General features: G+C 49.1%; 1 protein-coding gene across 22 annotated transcripts in view; it reads right to left on the bottom strand.

The window, feature by feature from the left end:
• Nucleotides 1-26,682, bottom strand: part of TRAF3IP1 (TRAF3 interacting protein 1) — a 56,118-nt gene that overhangs the window by 8,215 nt on the left and 21,221 nt on the right. For 11 of the 22 annotated variants that reach the window (XM_034655508.1, XM_034655510.1, XM_034655515.1 and 8 more), the window contains 6 exons: nt 26,503-26,553; nt 25,495-25,579; nt 24,951-25,034; nt 22,276-22,399; nt 22,037-22,073; nt 19,383-19,459 (listed from right to left, as the gene is read on the bottom strand). In XM_034655508.1, the coding sequence (XP_034511399.1) occupies nt 19,383-19,459; nt 22,037-22,073; nt 22,276-22,399; nt 24,951-25,034; nt 25,495-25,579; nt 26,503-26,553 (458 nt within the window). The remainder of the gene's footprint in view (nt 1-19,382; nt 19,460-22,036; nt 22,074-22,275; nt 22,400-24,950; nt 25,035-25,494; nt 25,580-26,502; nt 26,554-26,682) is intronic. The other 11 variants (XM_034655509.1, XM_034655513.1, XM_034655517.1 and 8 more) reach the window with 2 other exon arrangements.

Genomic DNA, 26,682 nt, shown 5'->3' with positions numbered 1-26,682 from the left:
CACCCGGGAATGAGTCCTACGAAATACGCTTAATTTCTGGAAACAGAAGAGCAAAAAATAATGAAACTGTATCATTCCACAGAGTAGGACCTACCACAACCTAGAATGCAGGAGGACTGGGGAAACGCGGCGAGGGGTCTGGAACACGTGCTCCGCAGACACGAAGCTGCTGCCAGTCTGGCTTCACCACCTCCCAACTTTATGGCCCTGGGAGCCTGACCTGACCTCTCTGTACCCCGGTTTCATCATAATAAAATGGAAATCATAATATTTATCCTGCAGGTGAGATTAAATGGGATAATATAAAATAAGCAGCCTGTGCCTCGCACATAGTAAACCCTCAATAAACGTTAATCATTATCATAAATTTATCTGAAAGGAAGAACCAAACCGTGAGCCCTGCAGGAGGAAGCAGGTGCGCTCTTCCTCCGATGCCAGGACGCAGCTCCTTTACCGCGAGCGAACTCGTCAGTGACAAAATGCTCCGGGCCAGGCACGTTCGGAGAACGTCAGTGCGTTCGGAAAAGTACGTCTGCACAGTGTCAGCACCAAGTCACACGTGGTTACGTCCAGCTTCAGACAGACGGGTTCTGCCATCACAAATACCCCTTCCTCACTGACACAGTCCCTTCCCCATCTCTACTTTATAAACATATACAACCCACTACCATGAAATTAGATCTCGAATCCCTTTCCTGGCAGACCTGGGATCCGGCTCTGAGTCGGCCAGGACCGGCTGCGGCGCTGCTCTGCGGCGCCCTGGCCACAGCCCCCCTTCCCACGGGGGACGCAGCAGGGGTGGCGGCCGAGTGCGTCTCGCGGGGACACACCGCCACCCTCCTGGGGCCCCCTGCCTCCCACCTGCCTGGCCTGGCGTCTCGTGCAGGCTGCAGACTATTTACTCAGCTGCTTTCTGGCGGGAAGGCCTCTGACCAAGTGTGTCAGCGCTTGGCTGGCCGCGTCACACGTGTGCTTTAGAAACATGATTTTCCAAGACTTTTCAGGTGAACAGTTACTTACTTCTGGGACTTAATACGATTTGCATTTACCACACACACACTTGTCCCCAGAAATGTAAGTACTTAGTTTATGGTGATTTTTTTAAGTTTACAGTGATTTATTCTAAGTCATTTAAATAAAAACTACGAGCTAAAATATTTGTTTCTTTAAATTTCAATCTCAGTTCTTCATGAGAAGCCAGTGCCATTTTTAAGACAACGCCTGGAGAGCCTGGCCCTCGGACCCGGCCGCTCAGCAGCAGCCCGCAGGGTGCGAGCTGATGGCCGCGGCCTCTACGCGCTGCCCTCCCCCGGGTCGCTGGATCCGAGGGTCACCGACACTCCGGAGCAGCACTCCACCCTACGTTGAGCAAACCCAATAAACGAAAGCCTGATTAATGCAGGGTGGGGAGAGGGAATAATAAATCAAAGAGCGTGAGTATTTGCTTTAAGTAACATACTCTCCCGTGACCTCAGGAACTGAGTTATATACAACCTGCCATGAGTTCACTTTCCTCATAAACCGAGGAATGCCTGCATCCAAGTTACAAGAGAAACGCAGTGACTGGCACAGTAACTATTCTGAGTGTCTCGCTCACCTAGAAATATTCGATCGCACAACTTTGTAAACCAAACGTGCATCTCTCACTGGATCCAGCTAGATCCCTTAAACGCAGAGTAAAATAAAAGTCTGTCATCAAGTACTTTAGCCTTTTTGCGCGCACACAACAAAGCACGTACAATGTCAACGTGTGGTGCAACGAAACGATGAAGCGCCTCCAGCAGCCTTCGCCGGGGTCAAGAAAGCCAACTCGGCCAGGGTCCCGAAAGCCCAAGGCCACCGTCACGCCGCCCTCCGTGTGCGTGCTCGAGTACGGGTCGGCTGTGCTCGCCTGCGTGCCTGACTCGCTCGTATGGCGCGTGTCCACGTGTGTCTGCCTCTTCGGCTCCCCCTGCAGCTAAAAGCACACACACCATTCGTCTGCACTGCTAAACGGGAGGTGTTTCATTACGGAATACACCGTCATTTACTTACCCGCTGCTGCTGGATGTTCGGGTTATTTTTGGTCTGGGTCTATCACAACAACTGCTCAGAAAAAGTGAGTATTCTGAACAGCTGAGTCGTAGGTAACAACAGCTAGAAACCGCTCCTGCCACTGTTCACAGCACGGCTGCCCAGTACGCGGGCACAGGAGTCCTCGGGATACACGGCAAGAAGTGGCGTTGTGGGCCAGAGGCTGTGTAAGTCTCCAACTCTGGGACATAGTGTCAAATGGTTTTCCAAAATGGTTGTACCAAGTGACATCAAATAGTTTTCATGAACCACTATTTTATTTCTATGCATAAAATACAAGAACGGCAACCCATCTGGCATCGTCACGACCCGACAGCTGCAGGTAATGACTGCGGAGCCAGTGCACGGGCAGCAGAGGGGAGCTGTTGTGACACGAAACCTTCCGGGTGAGAGACGCGGCCCCTGCAGCGCCTACAGACCAGGGCGCAGGTGCGAGCAGGACACGGCTGGAGCACACACCTATGAAGGGACGCAGTGTGAGGGCCACGTGCACGGACGGGGCCCCACGGACCTGGGCGGACGTCATACCTCTGCCACTGATGGCCTACATCAGACGAAATAACTCCGTGCCTCCGTTTCTGAACCTCGGAGCCGGGGATGGTACTCATCTGATTAATTACCGGGCAGTGAAGTGATGTTTATGACCCCTTCGTCATAAGGAGTCCTGCAGGAGATGGCTGCTGCTGTGCCAACCGTCGACACAACTAACAACTGATTGAAAAGCTTCCACAGGGGGAAAAACGCACGTCGGGCACCTCCCTGCACGTGGTGCAGAGCGAAAGATCACACCATGTTAGCTCCCTCCACGGACAGGAGTGTCTCTGGACAGGAAGCGGGTGGGAAGTACGAGTGAGGAGGCTTGGCCCACTGGGGTCATGAGCTGCAGCCAAAGGTCAGTGCAGCACAGGATAGACATCTCTTCAGATTGGCCTTTCTGACTGCCCTGAAAATTGGAAATAGTTTAAAAACCACCTTTGATCACACAGAGAGTGGGTCAGATGGACACTAACAAAGCGGGCAGGCAACAGGGACACGCAGAACTCAAATTCTCAGCCACAGCGGCCCCTTCTCTACTTAAAGTCACAGAAGTAAGCTAAGAATACGATAATACTGGCTTAAAACTGGTCCTTTCAAACATTTTTATGAAAGGCTCTTCTCACGTATTTATTCTCTCAGAGGAACTTTAGAATATTCTTTGCCAAACTCCAAAACATCCACTGAATATTTATTGGAATTCCATTAAATTTATAAACTAAGTTGAGGGAAATAACATCTCTATCATATTGAGTTTCCCAACCAGAAACACTCTCTAGACTTTTTCCAGGCCTTTTATATTTCTTGGTAAAATTCTGTGGCTTCTCGAAATAGTTGCTATAAATTTCTTGTTAAACGCATATGTGTCTGTAAGTTACGTTTTTGTTTCCAGTTCTGAAGGGGAACGTCATGCACATTATTTTCAATGGGCTATTGCTAACACGTAGGAAAAATACTGACTTCTGTATGCCTGCTTTGACACTGGGCATCATGCACATTTGTTTTTGAACAGTCAGCCTTTGGGGGATCAGCTCCCTTGGTGGACTGTCATCTTTGAATGACGGTGATCCCGCCTCCTCCGTAAAGAACTCGCACCTCACTTCTCTCTGCGCCGGCTGGAGCCCCAGCAGAGCCAGACAGGACTGTTTCCCAGCCTCGTTCCTGAGTTCAGGGGGACGCACGTAGCCACTCGGAGCTGCCTAGGAGCCTGACTGCCGGCCGCACACACACACTCCCTCCGTCCTCCTTCGCTGCACGTTTCTAGTCACACCGGATGCTGAATTCCAAGTGCGCCATTGATTCTCAAGAGAAAACACACGTACCGGTGACTTTATCAAATGGTTCAAGAACAGTTTCTTGGTTAGACGTAAGAGAAGCAAGCCATGTTTAAAGGGTGCTGCAACTGCTGAGCTCAGTCTGTCTGTAGCTGAGAAGGTGCCTCTCGCCGGATGCGGCGGCAGAGATGAACAGAAGCACGGACTACTCGCGGAGACGGACCCATATTTATCTAACAGAGGTAGCTTCGCTTCTACGATACATTCTAGTTTGCTATTAATTCTATAATAAAATACGTGCTTTAGGGAAAAAAATAGCAGTAGTTCCTAACCATGGACTTTCAGTTCTTCTGTTTCTTTAAACCTCTAAAACCCATTCGAGCTACAGATTTTTAAGGTTCTATAATTCTTTTAAAATATACCTAGCAGATTCTAGCCAGAAAAGGAAAACTGGAGCCCAACTAGGAAACAACCACAGGATGGAACAAACCATCAGGGGCAGCTGTCTCCAGGCCGCATCTGAGGGCCTGAGAAGGGACAGCGACCAGCCCAGCCTGGACCTCGCTCGCTGGGTGGGGATGACCTCCCGGCTCCGCTCAGAGCGTGAGGAGGCGGAGACCCCTCCGTGGGGCAGCTGACAGCTGGAACCTGCAGACAGGGCGGGCCAGACTCCAGGAGGTCCTGGAGAACCGTCGGAGACCATGACCCGTGGCTGAGAGAGCCCGTGCGCAGGCCCCAGTGCCCAGAGGAGGAGGGCCAGCACACCACTGGAGCAGCTCGCCTCCTGGTAACTCTGGACCGCCAGCACAAACAAGGGCAGGAAGAGACCTGGCCTGCAGGACAACAGGCCCGTAATTCTGCACAAACACCTGCCCCTCCCTACTTCCCTCAGACAACCAAAGAGTAATCGGGGAAGAAACAAACTGCACAGGTCTGGGATCCTGCTGGGCCCCCGCCACAGGGCAGCTGGACTCAGTGTTCATCCCAGGGCTTCTGCGGTGATGATGGGATGGGGACAGCCCAAGGAATCACATGACAGCATGCTGGAGAAGGGCCCTCGCAGGGCGCCAGGCCTCAGACCCATGTGCCCTGCAGGCACAAGCAAAGGCACCTGGGACGAGTCAGCAACAGCTGACCAAGGAACCATGCGGGCTCTGAGCTACCGGGATCTCAAGTCACCATCGAATAGGAAGTGAGCTCCTGCTTCTGATCAGCGGCCTGGGCAGACAAGCCCCCAGAGAGGACCAACTTCTTCCGAGGGAGGGAAGGGCATCCAGCCCCAGGCTCCACAACTTCCATGAATCAGATCACTCCTCTAACTTCAACAGTTCTAGGGCACAGGAGATAATTTTATAAGAATTAACTATCTAAAACTAATATAATCTTGATTTTGTTTTTTAAGATTTTACCTATTTATGTGAGAGAGACAGCCAGTGAGAGAGGGAACACAGCAGGGGAGTGGGAGAGGAAGAAGCAGGCTCCCAGCGGAGGAGCCCGATATGGGACTCCATCCCGGAATGCCGGGATCACGCCCTGAGCCGAAGGCAGACGCTCAACGACTGTGCTACCCAGGCGCCCCCATAATCTTGATTCTAACACCTAACAACAACAGCACACACACAACAGACCAGTATCAGTTGACTACGGACTTTTATCTTCAAAGATTAGTAAACTGGGTGCCTGGCTGGCTCAGTCGGAAGAGTGTGTAACTCGTGATCTCAGGGTTGTGAGTTTGAGCCCCACACTGGGTGTAGAGGTTACTAGAAAATAAAACTCTCTCTCTCTCTCTCTCTCTCTCTCTCTATATATACACACATGAATAAAATATTAGTAAATTGATTGTGGTTTTGCATCAGATAAATAATAGACCACGACCAAGCAAATGTTATTTTAGGAACATAAGAACTGCTCAACATTAGGATTCTATTAATTTAACCTCAACATCTGCTGAGAAGATAACGTTTGATAACGTCGCACATCCATTTCTGATCTGAGTCCTGGAACACTGCCCGGTGTGTGGTAGGTGATGAATAAATCCTGACTTAAAAAACATGAAAACCTGTAATCACAAAACAAGTTTATATTAAGTTTAAAAAAAAAGGCTAAATAAACAGCAGTAATGTGAGAGTTTGACTAAGAAATTAAAAGGACAACAAAATAAACACAAAGAAAGTAGAGGAAGGAAATGAAGAAAACAAGAGAAATCAGTGAAAAGAACAAAGATACAAAAGAGAACGCCAATGAAGCCAAAAGCTGGTGGTTTAAAAAGACTAACAAGCTTCTGAAAACATTGCTTCAAAGAAGGAAGAAAAAGTACAAGTTAGTAGATTATCAATAAAAACAGAACAAAAGTAAATTACAAATAAAGCACATGTTTAAAGAAGTCTATCAAGAGCTTTTGCCAGGAAACGTGAAAATTTAAAAGCTACCACCAAAACTGACTCAAGAAGAAAGAGAAAGCCTGAGTGCTCCCATAAGATACAAGTAACAGCAGTGCCCTGAAAGGTCCCCATCGAGGAAACCCCATGGTTCCACACGCAAGTCCCACCAAACTCTCAAGAAACACACCATTCCATCATCTACCGTCTCTTCTAGAAAAGAGAAAAAGAACTCTCCCCAGTTCACTCTTAACCTTGGGACTAATACAAGACAAGGATCATATGAGGAAAAGAAAATCATGGGTCCATTTTATCCATGAATATAAATGGAAAAATTCTAATTAGAAAACAGAATCTACCAGTGGATGAAAAAATATAGTGTAACAATGCTGATTTCATCTCAGAAACGATCACTTAAAAGCCACAAATGTCATTTAGTGAATTAGAAAAGTAGAATGGAATCATCTCAATGCAGAAAAAGCATTTAATAAAATTCAACACCCATTCATGATAAAGCCCCATAGTGGGGAAAAAAAATCAAACTTTCTTCATCTGTTTTATTAAGCGCTACAATAAGTATCAAGGGTAAATTCTAGAAGAACTGTCATTAAAAATCAGAAAGGAAGAAGGTGGCCCACTATCACTGTTACTACCCCTCTGGGAGGGGGTCCTGGAGGCCCCATGGGAGCGATTAGACAATAGCACAGAAAACATGAGGCCTGGAGAGTTGGAACAAGGCCACAGGGACTCGGGGCCACAGGAACGAGGGTATAGCTCCAGGGAAAGAGCACAGACTCAGGCCAGGCACCTGCGTTCGCATCAGCTCGGGCGCTCACCAGTCCAGTGGCCCCAGACAAGTCCCTTCATGTCCTGATCCCCAAAAGGGGGGTGACAACAGTCCCTGTATCTCACTATATTCTCTGCATTAGTATCCAGCAGCTACCATGGCACAGAAAACACAAAAGAATCAACATGTATTTTTTTAAAACAACAGTGTATCAAGGAAGTGGTTGTAAGTCAACAGCATTCCTACCCACCAACAATTAGAAAAGAAGTTTAAAACAGAGTGTTTCCAATCCCAGAATAACCTCCAGAGTGCCCACATACAAATCTAATGAGCAGCGGGCACGATCACTATAGATGCAAATCACAAACGTTTCCTGAGAGGCATTAAAGACGGAATACGCAGAGAGATCACTGCTCATCACTCCTTAGTTCCCAAGAGGGCTTTCCATGGCGCTCAGTCAGCGGCTTACAGGACGTCTACGGAAGTGGAAAGGACCCAGAAGAGTCAAATCACCAGATACGAGGCCTCTTTGTAGTGAATCAGAGCAGTGTGGAATCAGGCAGGGCTAGTGAGAGAGACCACAGCCTAGAGGCTAGCCGGCCACCTAGTTGTTTGTACAGCCCATGAGCTAAGAATGGCTTTTACTAAATAAATAGTTGAAAACAATATTTAAAGGGCAATATTTTGTGATACGTGAAAATTCTATAAAATTTGCATTTTGGTATCCACAAAAAAAATACTTTATTGGAACTCGGCCACACTCATTCATCCAGGGGTCGTCTAGGGCTGCTTCTGCAAAGCTGAATACCGGTGACCAAGCTGAAAATGCATGCTTTCTGACCCTTTCTAGAAAGTCTGTTAGACTCTGGCATACAGAATCCAGAAAGCACCCAGGCACACATAACTTTCACACACAGCAGAGCAACGTGGAAAGGAAGAAAAACTGGTTATTCATAGCAGAGAAAACCTGCACCTCGATCTCACAGGACACGGGAAAATCAACTCCAGGTGGATTAAGAACAGAAATGTCCAAACAAAGCTTTAAATGTTTAAAAAGAATAAATACCTTTCTGCCCTTAGAAGAGAGAAGGATTTCTTAACTAAGGCATAAAAAAGCACTAATCCTAAGCGTTAAGACTGAAAAATTTTAGTTACATTAAAATTAAGAACTCAGACATCAAAAGACACTTTAAAGAAAGTGAAGGGAAAAGTTTCAGACAATGACTTTAATGTGATTTTACCTCCATTGACCCTCTGCCCCACCACCCAGTCTTATTATTTTTTTCCATAAAACTGATTTTTCAGAAACTGGTTTAGGGCTTCTGCACTCAGTTCCATAGTGATGGTTATGCTCAATTCTATTTGCTGAACCAGTTTTATTTCCTACTAGTTTCTACTAGCTTCCTTAAAAGCTAAGAGGTGAAATTAACTTCGATATATTTTATTTAACTCAATATATCTTTTTTTTAAAGATTTTTTATTTATTTATCTGACAGAGAGAGAGCCAGCGAGAGAGGGAACACAAGCAGGGGGAGTGGGAGAGGGAGAAGCAGGCTCCCAGCAGAGCAGGGAGCCCAATGCGGGGCTTGATTCCAGGACTCTGGGATCACGCCCTGAGCCAAAAGGCAGACGCTGAACGACTGAGCCACCCAGGTGCCCCATTTAACTCAATATATCTAAAATACTGTTTCAACGTGCACTCAACATACAAATTACTAATATTTTATATGTTTTTTTTCCCCTAAGTCTTCGAAATCCTCATGTATTTTATCCTCACCCTGTGTTCAGTCTGGCCTGGCCACTTTCCACGTGCTCACATGTGAGGGGACAAGTGCTGTCTGCACTCTGTCTCCAGAGCTGTGGGCTTGGGGCTTCTTTTCATGCTTACTTTTCCCAGTTATGTAAGTAGACCACGTCGGAGGCCATTCTTCTCTCCAAGAATCCAAGAGCAGTATCTTTTCGAGCCCTTGCATTATCCAGATACATCTTTCCTTATTTCTACATATGTAATGCCAACCTGACAAAATCATAGGAACCCTGAGTCAACCTGTTTCCCCACAAAGGCTGTGGCTATTGTCCCCTCCTCTTCGGGCATTTAGGGCTGCACAGCAAATCTAAAAGCAAATCCGGCTTTGGTTCTTTTGAAAAGAACCTACTATTTCTTACAATATGTTCCCTCCTGGAACATGAAAGCCCCTTTACAGGCAGATCCACCGCAGGTTAAGCTCTTGCTCTCTGTAAAAGGACCAAAGTGCCTCTAAAAAAACCAGACTTTGTTTAACATCCCATTAATCTAGATCAGAAGGCTTATCATTCTTATCACACTTTACTTTGAAATCTATCTTACTGTCCGGACTATAGTCTGCACACTGGGGCAGAAAGCCACGCGGCAAGAGGGCTGCGCCTGCTCCCCGGGCCTGCGGTCAGGAGCCACAGTGTGAGGGGCTGAAAGCAGCACCCGCTGGGCAGCAAGGGGCTCACTGAGGCTACAGCACCCCCTCCCACGTCCTCTTCTCCTCCAGAAGCATCGTGAGAACATCCACTCACCTTCCAAACGCAGTTCTGTTTATTTCATGCTGCCAAGAGCTGCCTCATATCGGGCATTTGTTCCTTTCCATCTCCCTCTGTCTCTTCTAACTTTTGTTCCATGAGCTGAAATTCATCCAATCAACAAGTTAAAGATAACTTACGTCTAAGTACCGTGCCAGCCACGGGAGAGACACGGGTCTCCACCTTACGAGATTCCATTCCAGGGGAAGGTCTGGCTGGTCTTTTCCTTCTGAACCATTCAGTCCTAAAGCCTTTATGCGGGCCAAGCAAGGAAGTACCTGCTTGGTGGGGGGTGGGCGGGGGTGGGGTGGGGACGCTGCCACAGAACCCAGAGTGAGGACGTCCACGTGGGGGAGGGGAGCAGCAGCCAGCACAGGGCAGAAAGAGTCCTACGTGGGGAAAACAGCTAGCCCAGGAGCGATCGGGAGCCCACCCACGGGACAGGGGTAACAGCAGCAACAGGAGACAGGGATCATTCACTAAGTCCATCTACAAGGACAATGACAGCCGTGCTCCTCATGACTGGAGACAGAATTACAAATACAGAAAACCAGCGTGACCCCTGTGGTGTGTGCGAGCGTGCACACGCGTGGTCACACGCACATGCACACACTCTTCCTGAAGCTCTGACCACCAGGGGCTGAGAGCCAAACACTCCAGAGGGATGAGCTCACCCAACAACAGATCTTGCTTCCCAAACACCACTCTCCACTAAGAGGAACCAGAGGGAGTGGCTGGTTCTGGGCCTGGGGCAGGGAAAGTAAAGATGAGCCTGGAGCACCTTGGGGAGCCAAAGGAAGAACTCGAAGAACAACAGGACACAGATGCCAATTTGAAGGAGCCCCCACTGGACAAATCTGGAGCAATCTGAGCCCCAACATATGAGTAAGAGAGCGTAACCCCCTGAATAAAACTGGAAACTGAGCCCATGATGGTAGAAATAAGTGATGAAACAGACAGCGAGTGAAAAGCAGGGGGCTTACCCTTCTCAGTACCCCCCCAGAAATACCAGCAATTACAAAGAGAACGGGGGCACGAGACGGTGGAGAAGCCTGGCAGAATCCGCCTTCATCGAGAGACCCGAGAGCGCACCCCCAGTCGCGGGACAAATGAAGGCACGCGCCCTGGGACGGGTCGCGGGCGGAAGAGCCAGCCTCACTTGCAGGAGATTCCTGCCCTAGCGGCGTGAGCACACATCCCTCACTCGGAGGGACCCTCTACAAAACAGCCTATAATCTCCAAAGCTGGCAAGGTCACGAAAGGGAAGGACAGACAGACGGACGTAGCCTGGAAGAGCCTACGGAGGCGCGGCCGCTGGACGCTGTGCTTCCGAGCCGCGAGCCTGGATGGCAGCAACCGATCACGTTCACTTCCCCGTCTGACACGGAATGTCCCAGCTTGCAGGAATTCCTCACGCGAGGACTCAGCAGTGAGGTCAGCACTCTGTGCTCAAGTCGTCTGGGGGGTCTGGGGGCTGACTTCTCTGCAGCAGACTCACAATTCCCTGTGGCACTGCTCTAAGAACTCACGGCCAGCACGTCCCCGCACAGCCCCGCCCCCACGTGGCAGAAGGTGACCCAGCACCAGGACAGGATTCCGCCAGCACCGCCGGACGGCCCCCGGGGAAGGCCGCCCTCCCCCGAGCCTGCGCCACCCCTGACGGCAGCCAGCAGGAGCCCAGCAGCACAGACCCCGCCAGGACAGTGCCACGCGCTCCCTCGGGACCCTGAACGTCATCATCAGTCATCTCTGAAGTATCGGAGGGTTCTCAAAAGTGCCCTTCACAACTTTAAACGTCTGACCTGCTTCTAAATCTGCCTGTCTCCAAAAGTTGCCTTTAATGTTGTATAAAACGATTCACTTTATTCAGTCTGTTTAGTTGTTAGTTTTACAACAACTACCGTTTTCTATCATTTTTCGCTGCAAACGAACTCTCTGTAGTACAACAAAGCTTTCATAAGCTACCTGGAAACTTAATCGGTACCAAAAATACTAATATTTGTAAATCACTCCTGAGTTTCAAGATCTAACCAAACTTTCAGAAGATCTCGTTTGTCACACGGAGTGTGCACGTAACGTGTACTTCAGTCTGTGTTCACGCACGGTGTACTTTATTTACAATTTCTAAATAACTTAATGTCTAAAATAAACACATTCCCATTTTATCGTAGTATCTTTTTTCCCTGTAAGGGATTTAAGGATATTCTGTGAAATGTAAAGCTTACGCCTAGCCAAACCCTGACGTAACACAAGCTCCTTGCTAAGTGGCTGTCAGTCCTGTGACGCGGCTCTTCAAGGGGGCTCTGTTAATTATTGAAGGGGTCCCAGATGGTGGGGACGGGTCTTCGGCCGGAAAGAAAGGTTTGGAGAATTCCGCCAGGAAACCTTGATAATGCTGCCACACGAAAATCGTACATGCGTCACTGCTACAAGCAGGAAATCAAAATATTTGAACGCCAAGCGTTTCAGTTTTCTTTACTGTAAAAAGTCGCTTGAAACCCATCTCCTGGAGGAAAAGGACAAAGTTGCGTCCCCGGTTCGGCCCCGTCAGCCCTTTCTGAGCCTGCTTCCCCAGGTTCGATTCAGCCAGGAAAGGCCGACTCCGCAGCCGAGCGCGGCCCTCCAGCAGCCAGCCACGCTCCGCTGGACGCTGCTCTTGAGCCGGAAGTAAACCGACAGGAGCGACCTAGAGACGGGCACTAGGAGAATAAACTACTCGCATTGCTCGCTTCGAACAATGAGCACAAGGGGGTATGTTTTAGAAAGGACAAAAATAACAAAGAAATATGAAAAAAAGTTACCAGGAAATAAATTTCTTTGTTTAAAGAGAAGCCAAAGACACGTGGAATTTCAGGACTGAAATAATTCTGGAAGCAGCCACCCCACCTGTTGCCGAGAGAATCCCTGTGGGCCTGCTCCACACGCAACGGGGCCTGTGTCCCAACACACACCTGCCGTCCCCAAGGAGCCGTGTGTCCGGGAGCCGGATGAGCGGTGGGACAGAGGCCTGGAGCGCGAGGTCATGCGTGGGTATGCGGCCGGAGGGAGGAAAGCCGCCATGGCTCCCCTCGCCACTGTCACCTGTGAACCACCTGGGCAAGCAGGGACCCCAGAGGCCAGGCCCAGTGGTGCCACTCCCAGCGGAGGAGAAGGAAGCCAGACCACACCAACAGCTCACCCAGGCTCAGCCAGATCATGGGGACGCCACTCCTTCCCAAGGTCCTTTTTCCTTACACACCCTCATCATGTCTCACTGGGTACTTTCAAAGGTCTTCATGCTTCTGCAAACCACCGAGACAGGTTCAGCAGGGCCGGGGCATCCTCAGTCTCTCCCTGCCGGGGGCCCACACTTGCCAGGTGGCTGCAGCTTCCAGAACGTGTGGCACAGTCCCCTCTGTTACCTTACGCTCTCCGCACAACCCACGTTTGTCAGTCCCCGACTGACCTGGACCTGAATTCTAATCCTTATCAGCTGCCTTTCATCCTGAGGCCACTAGAGCATCGACCCTCCTACCTCGCCCACGCCCTGCAGGGACTGTGATCACACCCGCACCTGCACGGCTGAGGACTGGAATTTACAGCTACAGACTCAGTGTTGTCTATGCAAAGCAAATGGGATCGGATGGAAAGAAGGCTGAAATGACTTGTCAGGCCAAACCGACTAAATCTAGAAAAATGATAAACATAAAATGATATGAATGTTAAGCTGACATTTTACGTAAAATCTCTTTTTCTTTTTGTGAGAGAGAGAGAAAGCGCACAAGCAGAGCGAGAGGGAGAGAGAATCCCACGTGGGCGCCCACGCGAAGAATCCAATCTTGTGCTCATCACATTCTCATTCACCGAGTAGACATATCAACCAGAAGGTTCCAACCATGCCGTCTGGAGCTGTCTGTCACCAGAGCTAAGCACATTTTTATAACCCAATTTTCTCAAGTCATGTATACGTTTTTCTCCAGGTAAAGTATTCTGGTATTTCATCCATATCATGACCTTTGTACACACAAAGAAGGCCTACTTACTCGTAATTATCGCCACAAAGTTCACCCACAGACAACGTTTTGATGGTTTCCAAACCATTTTCAGTCTACAACGTATCTGTGGCCTAGATCTGCAAATATTTTTAAGTGATGTTGTTGATTATTTGCTGGCAACAATTTAACATCCAAAACCTAAAATCCCCTGCCCGCATATGGAAGACACTGTGCTGCTGGGGCACCTGAACCTATCACCTTGTTTCCTAGAATAAATAACTCACTCTTCACGGCTAAAGTCAGGGTCAGCAGCTCCCCAGCTCATCAGTGAAGAATATTGTGGCATGTGTCCCTTTTCTTTCTTTCACAGCAATTTAAACGGAAACATTATTTCTAGCAAAAGAACGTCCACCCACTAATACCAGGACCACAAACATCCAAACTAAAAATACTTTCATCAGGCGCAGACTTTCAGTTGAGGAGGGATTGTGAGGAGCCTTTTTACAACGGGGCTCGAGTATTTGTGATGAAATTGCGCCACCCAGTGACCAAACTAAGAAATAACGTAACAATCCATGCAGATCACCAAAGTTCGAGAATAACATCAAAATCCCTTTCACGAAAGAATTCAGCTGACGGCTGTTCACTACACACGACTTATTGTAACTGAAGCAGAACGTGTCCAGGATAAGGTCGTTTTATCCACCAAGAGTCATTTCAGGATGCACATTCCCCAATACATGGTTCTTTCAGGTGACTGACCGTCCGTGATCTCTACCACCAGCTGGTTGCTACCTAAGGCCCGTGTCACCACCTTCCCCGAGAAGGGCAGTGAAGTGCATACATTCACACCAAACTAAACGTGCCCAGGTCTCATCTGAAGAGGTGTGTGATCTCCAGAGGATGCAGTTTATGCGACAAAGAAGGGGGAGAGTAAAATCACAAAAACTTTAAATGAAGAAAGAAATACACTAAAAGAAATACTCTATTTCCAAAATAAAGAATTTCAATGAAAAGAAAAAGCATCTAAAACTGACATTCGATTAGAACTGACCCAACATGGAGAAGCTGGACAGGAGAGAACACAAACGGGGGACAGCAGATCAGGAATGAGAAGTGAGGGCACCATCCTAGAAATGGCTGCTATCGTCTAAAGCATCTTCATTTACAAAGTTCAAAAAGCAAGTACTTTTAAAGCAGAAGAAACACTAATAAAACTGCTTTTCTGGTTGTTTTTCAAAAACTGCTTCATAAATCTGAAGGAAAAAAAATGCTGGCATGAGCTAGTATCTTACTATTAACAAAGTTTATATTTCCTCTTGAAAAGCCAGCAAGTTGGCCAGGATAATGAAGAAAACGCTCAGTCTGATGCACATATTTCTTCCATAATGTATTATTCAAGTCCGTCAGCACAGTGAGAAATAGCTTTCCCTCCACTGCAACGCCAAAGGCCGGCCTGCAAGCTCCAATCTCCTCAGCGCTGAAAGAACAACGCTCCCCCCAAACAATGGGAAGCCCGAGAAGAGAGGCACACTACAATTTACATGAGAAGCAGAGAAAACACCTACCATCTGAATTTTTAAGGGAGACAGAGAGAAGACAAGCGATTATGACCACAGGCAGCCAGGGCCCATTTTCAGCAGAGTCTTACCATCACCTCTGTGCAAAATCCACCAGGGGCACGAAGTCGGGCCCAAAGCACAGAAAGCAGACACACTTTGCAAGCACTCAGAAACACCTGTAAAAACTGCCCAAAGACCAGGCCACAAAGAAAGGCTTAATTTCAAATAATCGATATCATACAGACTGCATGCTTTGAACATGAAATTGTATTAGAAATTGTCCATAAGAAGACTTTCTAAAAACCCTCATGTTTCAAAACTGAAGAACAGGCTCCTGAATACCCACATGATAAAAAGAAATGAAGTATTTCAAATTAGAATTCAAGAAGCTTTTAACATTAATATTTAATAAATTTAAATAAAGCACGATTAAAGAGAAACGTACGGCCGTGGGGTAGCAGGGCGGCTCCGTCGGCTGAGCACCGGACTCCTGATGTCAGCTCAGGTCGTGATCTCAGGGTCCTGAGACTGAGCCCACGTCACTCCGTGCTCAACACAGAGTCGGCTTGCGCTTCTCTCCCTCTCTCTGCCCCTGCCCCTCCCCCCGTTCACAGGCATGCATGTATGTGCTCTAAAATAAATTTTAAAATAAAAAAACGAAATGTATAGCCTTAAGCATATTTGTTTAAAATGACAAAGACTAAAAATGAACAAGCTAAGTATTTTACACAAGAGACTAAAAATGTAAATAACCAAAGAAATTAAAAGGAAAAATAAATCAATGAAATGAAAACAAAAGGGAAAATGTACAAAACCAGAAGCAGAGTCTTGGTAGACGGTGCCTATTTCAATAGTTTCTTTAAAGTCTCATGAAAGAAAAAAAAAAGACACAAAATTTTTGGAAGAAAAGGAAAACTGTTAACTATAGATATATTTTAAATTCATAAAGCACAGTTGAGACATCTTGATGCCACAACTTTGTAAAACGTGAAGGAAACAGTTCCCTGGAGGAAGGCCGGGGAGGGCACGGCCAAGCGACACTGGTTTCTGCTCTCCCTCCCACAGCAAAGCTTTCTGCCCCGTGTGTAGCCCACACGTGGGGGATGTGCCGCTTCTAGAAACTCCCGGCCCCCCGCCTCCTCCACTCACCCATGTGCTTTGCAAATATTATCATTTTCTGAGCGTGCCAGGCAGTGAGAAAACTTGGCAAATTCTAGCCTGTGTGGAAGCCCTGATTGTTAGCTAAGCGAACCGATGCCTGGAATAAGGGTTTCACTTCAAGGTCCCTTAGCGGCAAAGATCTGGCCGGTATCACGGAAGTGAAGCGGGACGTACAACTGCCAAGATGCAGTCTCAAAGGAAAGGGGCATGCTCCACTCTTCCTCTTCTCTTCCCCTCCCTTCCTGCTGGCTGGACCTGGACGGCCTCCTTGGGCCATGAGGGGCCCTGAGGCACAGGGGTCACACATGTGGGGGGATGAGGCAGAAGGCATCTGGGCCACAGCCACCTCCAGACCCTGACTCAGGAGCTAAAGCACTTACCACCTCACTTAAGCCACTAATGCTTTGGATCTCTCCACCCACAGATCAACCCAATCTTAACTGATTCAAATGTCAATTACCAAAAGAAACTCAAAAAGAAATAGAAAAACGGAATATATCCACTCAAGAAACTGACTTGGTAAAACAAAAAAAGGATTAGCTCTAAAGAAGAGAAAAGCTAGCAACATTAAGGCATCAACACGGAGAAAAGTGCAAGAGGAGGAACCAACAGTCAGGACAGAATCATCATCAACCATTAAGGAGATGCAAATTAAACGCCCAAAAATCAGAAAGACTGACCATTCCAAGTGCTGATGAGTACGTGCAGGAACTGGGACTCACAGATGCTGTGGTGGGAATGTAAACGGTGCAACCACTTTGGAAAACGTTGGGCAGTTTCTTAGAAAGACCAGCATACATTGACTGTGTGAGCCAGCCATCTTGCTCCTCGGTATTGACTCAAAGGAATGAAAATCTCTGTCCACGCGGGACTCATACGTGAATGTTCTCAATAGCTTTTCTTGCAATAGACCCGAACTACAAACAACCCAAATGCTCCTTCCCTGACAAGCGGACACACACCCTGTGGTACGTCCATTCAGTGCTCTCCCCAGCCACGAAAAGGAATGAACTGTTGTCAGAATAATCATGATGACAGAGAGAAGCCAGACCAAACAGGAGCACATGCTCCCTGACGCCACTCAACTACAACTCTGGGAGACACATACCAGAGGGACCAAGAGCAGAGGAGCAGCTGCCGGGCCCTGGTGGGAGGGGTCATGGCGAGTGGTGGCCAGAAGGGATCCCGCAGGGCACAGGCCACCGTGGGGGGCAACGCACACGTCCACTGTCCCAACACAGACACATGGAAACAGACACTCATGCATGGGAGATGCCTTGGCACAGCCAGGAGGGGGGAATCTGGCGGTAGCTGGTGAAACAGAAGCTGTGACGCCTCAATTCTGAGTCCAGGCACAGACCATAAAGCAGGACGGGACACAGCCACACACGCTGGTTTACGGCTGCTTTCAGGCCGCAGCGGCAGAGCTAGAAGCTGCAACAGCTTGTACGGCTCGTCGGCCTGAAACATTCACTGTCTGGCCCCGGGCGGAACGTGTCTGCTGACCAGCGCCTGAGACGCGCGGCACCTGCTCGCCAGCTGACACGCAGAGGAGCCCATGAAAGTCTGGGACAGTGGAAGGCCACGACACCTCCACCCACCAGTACAGGAATCAATGAACACATACTGGAAACCAGTCATCAGTTAAGATGGATGAACGAGGTGCCCAGGCATCCACCCAGGGAGGGTCTCAGAATGGGATGCTGCCCGAAGAAAAGCACCTGGCCAAACATATCAGCAACAGGGCAGGACCAAACACTCGCAGAGCAGTGGCTGTGCTGAAAGTAAGGCTCACACCAGCTTGGTCCCAGGGACTGACTGCCCTAGGGACAGCGGGGCGGGGGCCGAGGCAGAAAGGACATCAACTTTTCCCGCACGTTTTTACTTCTTTTATTTAAAAAACTCTAAGATGTCAGAAGACCAATCAGTGAAATTTGATGCGCGCACTAAAGACAACAGAGCAGCTGGCTTGTTCTCCGTCTGTAATACACATTGCCCCGACTTCGAAACCCTTACTAACTGTGCTTTTGTAAAGCAGCAAATGTTCGCCAAACAAGGACATTGTTCCTTTTATCTTCTAAAGTCAAAGCCTCCACTCTCAACTTTATTCTTCAGGGGAGGGTCTGAAGCACAGAGCCCGTGTGCTCTGCACGGAAAGCGCGGCTACACAATTTTAAGCAACTGAAGCCTCAAATGTTGCCTACATCAGCAGCCTGGAGGGACACACTCAAGGTTTCCGAGTGGATCCCAGAAACACTGCCAGGGACACAGGACAGCCCTCAGGCCTACGAAAAGGACTCGGACATGTTAAAATTCCATAGCAACAGACAATGGCCCACAGAAAGGCAGCTCTCCCTCCGGAGGCACCAACAGGGGTGCTGTCAAGCAAAGCCCTGGACAGCATTCCTCTCCTGGGACTGCTTCCGGGCCCCTCCGATGTCACTCTCAACTGCACAGTCCACCCCCCACCCCCGGCTGTTTCAGGCCACATCTTCATGAAAAACCAGGACATTTTAGGCAGAATTATCTATGCGTGTGCGTGTAAAACATACTGCAATTGTTGGCTGCCGGTAAAACTATTCAAGAAACATCCTTTGGTTACAAAACCAGTAAGTGAAGATTTATTCTTATTTTTGAAAGTGGCTGTAAAAACCTAGCCGTGACATTTGAGGCATGCTACGTGGCCTGCAGGTATCCACCCCAGGGTCACACGCGCAGGGGCAGTGGTTGGCAGGAAGCGGTGGGTCCCAACAAAACCGCATCCCACAGCTTAGGCAGACGGCTGGGAGGCCAGGTACCAACAGCACCAGGATTGAAAAGCCAGACTTGAAAACTCCCCAGTCTCTTATTTTGCAATCAGCCAGGGCCAGGCGGCCAGGCTCCCGACTCTGCAAGGAGGGAGAAGGGACTGGACAAGGCAGGAAGGGGACAGCCATGGGGTCAGAGCAGAACAGGCCTTTGGCCTTGACTCCAGAACACACTAGAGGAGCCCCAAATTTTCTATCCTACCAAACAAGGAGGTGGGAGGGAACTCTGAAGTCCATCAGCAGGCTTTGCTGATCAGCGCATGTGCAGAAATCACTCCTTACCTTCTCTCCAGGTCTGGGTGACTGCTGCAACTTCTCATAATCTTTCTTGGTCTCCAGAATTTTTTTCACAAGTCCTCCTGTTGAGAATCAGTGGTTTTATGTTATTCTCTAAGGAGCTATTCCATTCTAAATGGGTAGAGGGGCGTTCTTCCTCTTTCTATCCTGAACAATTGATAAAAGGGTCTACAACAGACTGATACAGCTGGTGGTGGAAATTAACTATAAAACTTTACAGTGATTCAAAGAAATCAGCTCCTCAAAGGTAAAAAAAAAAAAAGAAAAAAGAGAAAAGCTATGGAAAGAGAAAACGATTATGAAGAAATGTAGATTAATATTCCAAAAGATAACCACCTGTCACAAATAGGTGTGACAACTCTGTGCTGTTTCTAAGCACAAATACTCCTTTCATATCAGCTCAGGGGTCTTCAACTGCCTTAAAAAAAAACATTGCCTGTGGGGTAAATATCGCACAGAATGTTTTCTTAGAACAATGTCTCATCCAAACGCGCATCCGTACGAAACCCGCTGGCAGACTCCGCAGCACCCGGGTGCGAGGGGGAGCGGCGGTGAGCAGCAGTGAGGACTCGTCCGCACTGCTATGGGACGCATGCCAGCCCCCACTGCCAAGTCACAAAAGCAAGAGGGAGGCACGGAGATACTGGTAAATACACACAAACACGCACACGTGCACACGCACACCACGCACGTGTATTAACTTGAAATCTTTTAAATCAAAGTATAAGCTGTTTTTCTTACTGTTACCTACAGGGGGAGGGAGAGGACAGGGTGGAGGCCCCTAATCTCAGAATATACCTTGTTTGGTACATTGAACCTTGGAAATGTGACTATTTTACATAAATAAAACAATGAAATCAGATTTCTCAATGCCTAAAAATTGAAACCAAACCTAACAACATCAAACTGGCAAGCACGGCCTAAAAAAGAACTGTTTCATAACTTTACAACAGAGTCATTTGTTGTCCATCCCTGAGGACATACTGAGAACAGACTGACCCCGGGAAACACTCTACAGTGTCTCCGGGAATCTGCTGCCGCTAATAACCGGGGCGGGGGGGGGGCTCTAAGGTACTATGGTGTGTGCCAGCCGCAGGGTGAAGCAGACAGACGGCAGACACTGGGAGCCAGGATCTCTGGCATGAGATAGGCATGCATGTATAAACTCAGAAATTTAGGAAAGACTCTGGAATAGTAAAGCTGCACTGGAAATACCAGTACGAGCTTGGATACATGTTCTCATTTTTTTAAAAAAGGTAAGAAAATCCCTAGAAACAACGACCAATCCAGAGGCAACACGCAGCCAGGCTCCTTGGAGAAAGGGAGGGTTCCAGCCTTGGGGCAGGAAACACACAAAATGAGCCTGAAACATCTGGTCCTCTCAGAAAACAAGGACGCTGCAAAGTCTCCCACGATGTGTCAGAAAGCCCCAGAGAGCCCCCCCTCCCCAACAGGCTCCCACTGATTACGTCCCAGACAATCTGAACATCGGTGAGAAGAACTCATCTGGCCTGAAAAGACCCCCATCAAATGCGTTAGAGGAAAACCCAGGATTTCATACAGATATTGTAGAGATAGCAGCGACCGCCAGCCCACACGCCCTCTTCAATCGGCGTGGATGGCGCCGGGGACACAGACGCCCTCCGAGGAAAACCCTCCTTCCAGGGGCTGTGCCACGGCACTGAGGCTGGGGGGCAGGGGGCTCTGCACCCCGGTGTTCTCCAGCCAAACCTCAAGGAAGGGAGGAAGGGTGGGACGAGAACATCGCCATCCTGCAACCCTCAATGATCCAGGCTGACATCACAAGCAGACGTCAGGAAGAACCAACACCACCTACTAGTATTCCTGCCCGAAACCCGCAACTGATCAAATCTTTGGACCCAAGTTACAAGAATAGAAGAATATGTACAAAAAACCATACCACAGGCATGTAGTAAGCAACACTCAACTGTGGGAAACTCTAAAGGACAACCAACTAGTTTCTTCAGGGAAGGGGGGGCCTACAGGTTAGGGGAGAGCTCAGAGTTAATCAACTCCAGTGCAGGTCCTTATTTGGATTATGACTCAAACTAGAAAAAAATATACACAATAACCGGAAAAGTTGTGTATTAAGAAAAAGTGTTTTGTTCTTGCTTTGTTTTTTAATACACAACAACAGAACTATGGTTATGTGTCTTGAAAGAGCTACACGTAACATGTTAACCGAAGAAACGGTCTTCGCTAGGACCTGACAACAGTCTAGGGGGGCAGGGTCTGCAGCAGACAGAGGCTTAGGGAACACGCGAGCCGATCACCGTTGACGCCGTGTGATGGGTACGAGGGGGGTTGTTAGAATACACTCTCCGCTTCTGCAAATGTTTGAAATCAAAGAAGATACTTGGGAAGAGGACAAGTACCATTACAAACCTCCAATCTAACTGCACGCCACGTCGGAAGCTGCTGACAGCAAGCCCCAGGGTCGCGGGGCCCAGCACCCATCATCTCCCAGACTAAACCCCACCAACCAAGGAGGAGCCCATCCATGCCCAGGTACCCCGTCCATGCCCTTCAGGCCCCTGATCAACACGGGGCGCACGGAGCTCCTGTGCGCGAGAGCCTTCCACAGTCAGCCTGGCACTCCCGGCACGCCCGGCACTCACCGTGCTTCTCCTCGTCCTCCACGTCGACTGTGGGCACCTGGGCAGGAAAGCAAGGAGGAAAAAGCTGATTCTCGAAACGCTGCTTCCATGGTTCTCCTCAAAGCAATGACAAAATTAAAGAAGGCAGAAATCTGACTGAAAAATCGGAGGAACGTTTTGTCTACGTAACCTAAATGCTGGAGGGGGCGTTCCAGGACCGCCGCGGGCAATGACAGCAACAGACGTGCCCGTTCACTCACCATTTCCAGTTCTGACGCCTCAGGGAGCTGGGGGGCAGCGTCCACCACAAACTGATCATCCTCCTCGTTGTCGGAGTCCTGTGCAGCGACAATCACACTGGCAACGACTCTACCGTTGCCCGCCCTGAAGAGAGAAAGGAATTAGGTTACATTAGCAGGGCTGCTGGTCGCACGTCTGCCTCAATCCCCAAGTCCCGGGCTCCAAGAGGAGTTTAGGCACCACCTACCGCTAGAACATCACAAAATACAGGCAGAAGCTGAGGGGAGACCCAGGCCTGGGCTCCTGTGACTCCTGCCCTCTGTGCTCCCACCACCCCCGCGCCCCGCAGCCTCTCTCCACCACACCAGCCCCCTTCCTCCCCCGGCTGCACTCTCTGGACACCAGCCCTCCGCCCGTAGCCTCGCACCTGGAGGGCCCTATTCTTCCAAGGTGCAAACATCAGGGCAGGGGTGGCGATGTGGCCCCAGAACCTTGCTCCAACACAGCAGCCTTCTCCCAGCATCGACTTCCTGCCCAGCCCCTCCTCTCCACCAAGTCCTCCAATCGCTCTGCGCCAGTCCAACACCCAACTGCCTGGTCCCCCGGCCTGGCCCTGTCCTCCCAGGTGACTACCGTCACCCCACTGCAGGCCGTCAGCTGCCCTATGCTTGGGCCCTCACGCCTACCACACTGTGCCCGGATCACAAGCCTCCAGACCCAAACGCTCACCAGCTCCCCATCAGCCCTACCTGCCTTCACTTCCTCCCTACCAGCCTAGCATAACCATGCTTTACCGAGTGCCCACTAACTCCCCTGCCCTACGATCACTCTCGCACACGTGCCACATGTGCACACACACACGTGCACACCCTCTTCCTTGCTTCGGGGCAACACACAAGGTCAGGAAGGAGCCTGTGCACTTGGGTATGAGCTCTCAAGACAGTACACATTTCTCCCAAACACCCTCTGCTCCTTCACCAGGCCCCTCAACCCTCACAAGCAACGTCTCGCCTCCACCAGGGGCAGCCTCACCACACCCCACACCTCTCCCACGCCCTGCAAAGTCCTGCCTCCACGAGGACCAGCCTCACCGCACCCCACACCTCTCCCACGCCCTGCACCCCTCGAGCCCCTCCCACACACCCTCCCTCATCAGCAAGCCCTCTCCATTCTCCCCTGCCTCAAGCAGCAGCCTTTCGTGGCCAGGCCAAGAGGGAGGGCCAGCGTTCTCCTTGTGTTTACTATGTCTTCCAGATTATTCTCTCTAAAGTCTGCCGACTCTGAATCCATACCACCAGCCTCTCTGGCCCTCAACCCCATTGTTACTGCCACCCCTGCCAGCCACCAGGCATCCCCCTGCACTCTGGGCTCCCTGCCAACACTGCCCGTCTTAACTGAGAAATAGTCCTTCCCAAAGCCTGGCTCTAGGGTCCCCAAGCCCTCCTGCCACCATCTACTTCCATCACCCAGCCACACACCCAGGGTCACCCTTGGGCACTGCCACTGGCAGCAAGCCCCCCATCTCAAATCTCAGCACCCCACTCTTGGACCACCACTGCCCAATTTCCATCTCTGTGCCCACCCAGTGCCTGGACCAGGCGGCTGCCCACAGCTGGAGAACAAAGTCCCCAGCAACACTGACTCCTGTCACTTCACACCATGTGCACCCGGAGGCAGCCCAGCATCCTGCTTCCGCACACCACACCATGGACCTCTGGGCGTACTATCCTCTGTGGTGGGGCTACCTGTCCACTAGGGATGTTTGACAGTATCCCTACCCCACTCCCCAGCTAGATGCCAGCAATGTTCCCTCTAGGGTCGCCAGACACGGACTCATAGGAAGCTGGGGGTGGGGGGACATGACCCCAGATGGGGACCCTCTGCTCCAGCCCAGTCAGATGCCCGCTCTCTGAGAGCGCGGCTCCAGGCCTCCCCTCCCACACTCGCTCTCAGCTCGCAAGACAAGTGGAGCGCCAGAGGGCACGCAGCTTCCAGAACTCACCCACACACTAAGTCTCCACCATCTTCTCCAAAGCCAGTCCCTCTGCGTCCCCTCACCACTTGGGGACGCTGTCCAACAATCCTCCAGCCCCCGTGGCTCCTACATCACCAATTCCCCGTCTCCACTGGATCGGTCCCATCACCAGAAACATGCACCAGTCTTCTCATCTCAGAAACAGTAACGAGTAACGTTCCCGACACCACCCCTCCCGCCACATCCTGCGTCGTTCCTTTGGGTCCCTTGGCAACACGGCCACATCTGTCTCCAATTCCTGCCTCCTGCTCTATCTCAAACCACTCTGGTCCAGCCTGCTTCATTTTTCTATTTTTTTTTTGTACTTTCCTCTAAAGATCACACTACATCCACAGGGATATCCCTAACATTAGAGAACCCTGTCTGCGGCTGGTTTTCATATTGTTTATGACTTTCTGACCTTTTGTTTTACATTTTTGTGCAATTAAGCTTGAAATCTTTTTTCCTATTTTTCGCCTTGTTGCTTTTTGCTTAGAAAATCCCCCCTTCTCTCAAAGAATAACTTTGTGAAAGAATAAAATGTGTGTAAAGCACATTTTCTCTTCAGCTAACTGAAGTGTGTGGTCAGCGTGTGGCCTGAGGTCAGGGTCTGCCCCCGCTTTCCTCCCCCTCTCAGCTGCTGGCAGCGCTGCCCCCCGCCCCCCGCAGAGGAGGCCTCACCTGTCTGGCGTCAGTGCCTCCACGCTGTCCTGGCGCTTCACCCGGGGAGGTGCTGGTCGCGCACTCCCAGGCCGAGGTATTTTTCTAAACCCATACACGGGAAAACCAGAAAGGGGATATGACACACTTGCACATTTCAAAGTGGACGACAAAAAACCCAGGTCAATGTTACCGCTAATTTCCCGCCATCAACATGCTAGTTGGACACAGTCTGCAGAATGTTAAGAACAGTCCATTAATTTGACAGGTTTGAAAGTATCCATCTCTTAATCTTATGTTTTCATTAATTTTAAGGCTCAAAAAGGAATCATGTAACTCTCAGTAATCAAAATATAATTTACCATAATTATGAATTTCCCTAAATCTTTAAAATGTCCTATGTGTAGTAACTTATACCCAATACAGGAAAATCAAATAAATGGTTTCTGCTGTCTTTGTACAAGTATTTCCCCATAATTGATCTCAAGCACTAAACAAACTGCAGAAGGTGCTGAGAGAAGCCGGAGGCGGCGGCAGCCTGGGCGTCGGACCGGGGCCCACGGACCTGATGTTGGCTGGATGCTCGCTCAGCAGCTCGGAACTCTCGGACACCTCGGGCTTCTCGGGGCCAGAAGGTCCAGCTTCTCCTTCTGAACCATGACAATCCAGTCAGCAATTCACAAAGGAAGAAACACAGACAGTAATAAGTATTTGAAAAGACAGCAACCAAATAATCGCAAATATAAATGAACTTTATTCATCTATCATTTTCATGCAGACGTTTCGTATCTAGACTTGGTGAAGATCTGGGGAGGTGGGTGCACGCCAACTGGAAATACAAACAGGTTCAATTTCTTAAGAAACAGAATTCAAAAGGCAGGTTGATCCAGTCGAGCCACTGAATGTAAAGGAAATACAACCCACGAGGGACAGACGCGTGTCAAGATGTTCTCCAACCACCACTGGTGTTAGTGACGACGGTGGGTCACGCCAGCAGACGCCAACAGTCACTCGCCAGACCCTTCGCATAAAACAGTGTCATCGTTCTAACACAGAACTGAGGACAGTAATGTCTCTGATAACACACACACACACACACACAATGGGGGTTCTAGAAAGACCTCTGTTTAGGTTAGAAACAGTGTTTCTCATTTCCTTCTCCATATTTTTCTGCATTTAAAAAACTTTCTACTTTGGGTATGTACCAAATTGTTTTTATAATCTGAATAAAGCTTTCTTCGTTTTAACAAAAAGATTTAATCAGTAAGTAACACCCCTAACTATTAAGGCAATTAAATTTACTCCTCCATTTTAAGTAAAAGGGCTTTGTATTTTAGAAAATAGGATGAATCAGATTTGAATTTAGAAATACACTTTTTACTCTGGAAAGAATTGTGAAATACATTCTTCTGGAACATAAGACATACAAATTAAATCTTAAAGTGGTACAGTTATGTTTCCTTAAATTACTTTCACTAACTCACTGTGTAAAACAAATCTGAGAGAACACGTTAGTATCTACACACACACACACACACACGCACACACACACACGCACACGCACACTTCATACCAAATACACTCAGTTCAGGCTGTTCCTCACCTGCATCACTAGGGGAATCGCCTACAAAAAAAAAAAAAAGGGCACATCAGAAAACCGACTGTGTTGGCAAAGCTCAGTGCATTAAACAGCAGGAGTAGGGAAAAACAGACTTAGTAACAGTGGACACCTGTCAGGGAACACAGAGCCTTC

The sequence above is a fragment of the Ailuropoda melanoleuca genome, chromosome 2, assembly GCF_002007445.2.
Source record: "Ailuropoda melanoleuca isolate Jingjing chromosome 2, ASM200744v2, whole genome shotgun sequence".
Classification (NCBI taxonomy): domain Eukaryota; kingdom Metazoa; phylum Chordata; class Mammalia; order Carnivora; family Ursidae; genus Ailuropoda; species Ailuropoda melanoleuca.
This window is presented reverse-complemented; position numbering and strand designations above follow the sequence as displayed.